The sequence below is a fragment of the Cynara cardunculus genome, assembly GCF_001531365.2.
Source record: "Cynara cardunculus var. scolymus isolate 2C chromosome LG 11, CcrdV1, whole genome shotgun sequence".
In the NCBI taxonomy this organism is placed as follows: domain Eukaryota; kingdom Viridiplantae; phylum Streptophyta; class Magnoliopsida; order Asterales; family Asteraceae; genus Cynara; species Cynara cardunculus.
Window position 1 is genome coordinate 3,796,272 of NC_037538.1, and position 1,635 is coordinate 3,797,906.

The following is a 1,635-nucleotide window of genomic DNA, read 5'->3' on the forward strand; positions in this document are numbered from 1 at the left end:
GTTTGATTGGTTTGAAGAGCTTCTCGAGATTCAACGATTGCAAATGATACAAGACCGAACCTCATTTACCCTCTGTTTTTAGTATCCACCCCACAATCCCGGAAGACGCCATACCCCGACAACGAAGATCCCACCTCACCCCATATCTTGTTTTCTCGGTGTTTCTTTTTTTTTTTCCCCGGAGATTGACCAAAGTAGCCAATCTCCACAACCAACTTTACTTTTTAGCCATTTTTTAAGGGAATTCTCAATTTGGCCAAATTTTACGCAATTGGGTAAGCTCATTTCCAGATTAAAAAGAAAGAAAGAAAATTTTATGCAACTTCCCATAAGGATCCACATTTACGTAAAAGATTTGCATAAAAATTCCCATCTACGTAAATAATTTTTTTTTTAATCTAAAAATAGGCTTTACGTAAATATGCATTATATATGCGTAAACTTGGACTAAAATTAGAACTTTGTTCTAAAAAGTGAATTTGTTTAGAAAAATGAGCAATTTTGATTTTGGGGTTTTAAACTCTCAATTCCTCCATTGAACACGTATGACGTACCCATTTCAAGATGTGAGAGAATTAAATAGATCCATGGCTGGGTGTGGATTTCATCATCACTCATCCAGCCGGCAGATTTTCACGAAATATGAACACAAGAATTCTTCCGACGAAGAATTTCATCTCATAGAAAATTTAAAATCCAGAAAGAAAATAAGGTTGTACGAGTAACAGTAGCACCAACAATTTCTTGTGTTTTAGAAAGAGATGATTAGGGTTTATTACTCTGCTTCTGAGCTTTTCTTCTGCTTCTCCTTTCTCTTGAGCTCAAAGACGTCCTGAATCCACCATTTTCAGAATCGTCGTCCCACTCTTTGTTCAATGATTTCTGCAAATTCATTGAAATCGAATTTTTTTGGAAATGGAGATCTAGAGACAGAAAGTGAATATCATTACCTCTCGAAGCTCGGAGAAGCTGACGACGTAAAAAGTAACGGCAGCTGCTGCTACAATTCCGAGCACCGGGAGACCGACTTGCTGTAATCCATCCATCTCGCAAACCACTTATTTTCTCTCTTACGATTTGGGAGGAACCTTCATGTGGCTTCAATTTGTTAAAACACTATCCTTTTACATTCGGCTAATTTTTTATTTTTTTTAAATATAAATAAATAATGATTTTTTCATTAAAAGTTAGTTTTTAATCAAGATAAATTTCAAGTGAAAACTCTTATTTATTACATTTAAAATCATTTTTTTTACAAATAATGAAAATTAACTATGTAGATCAAATAGATGTGTGTGTATATATAGCAGTGTTCAAATAAAAACTACTCATAATTTGTACAAATCGTGAAAACTACATTCAACCAATCATAATTTTTTATTTTGTTTAATTTTTTGTAATTATGAGAGGTTGGTTAACTATTTTTATTGTGGAGGGTGTTAATCATGGATATTATCGTCTTCATTATTTTAATTTTAGAGAAATACATGAAACGGTTTCATTAAAATTTCATTAAATATTATATGAAACAATTTCATAATCATATATGAAACAAATTAATCAAAAAAATATTATATGAAACAATTTCACAAGATTAAACAATTTCATGAAAAAATTTCATAAGATTAAACAATA

The 1,635-nt window shown here is 31.6% G+C and overlaps 1 protein-coding gene across 1 annotated transcript; it reads right to left on the reverse strand.

Moving 5' to 3' along the window:
- Window positions 1-655: 655 nt before the first annotated feature.
- Window positions 656-1,132, reverse strand: LOC112521951. The gene is made up of 2 exons (XM_025130968.1): window positions 951-1,132; window positions 656-882 (listed from the first exon to the last, which is right to left on the reverse strand). The coding sequence occupies exons 1-2, from the start codon at window positions 1,044-1,046 to the stop codon at window positions 766-768; spliced, it is 213 nt and encodes a 70-aa protein (XP_024986736.1). The 5' UTR covers window positions 1,047-1,132; the 3' UTR covers window positions 656-765.
- Between the last annotated feature and the right edge of the window lie 503 nt (window positions 1,133-1,635).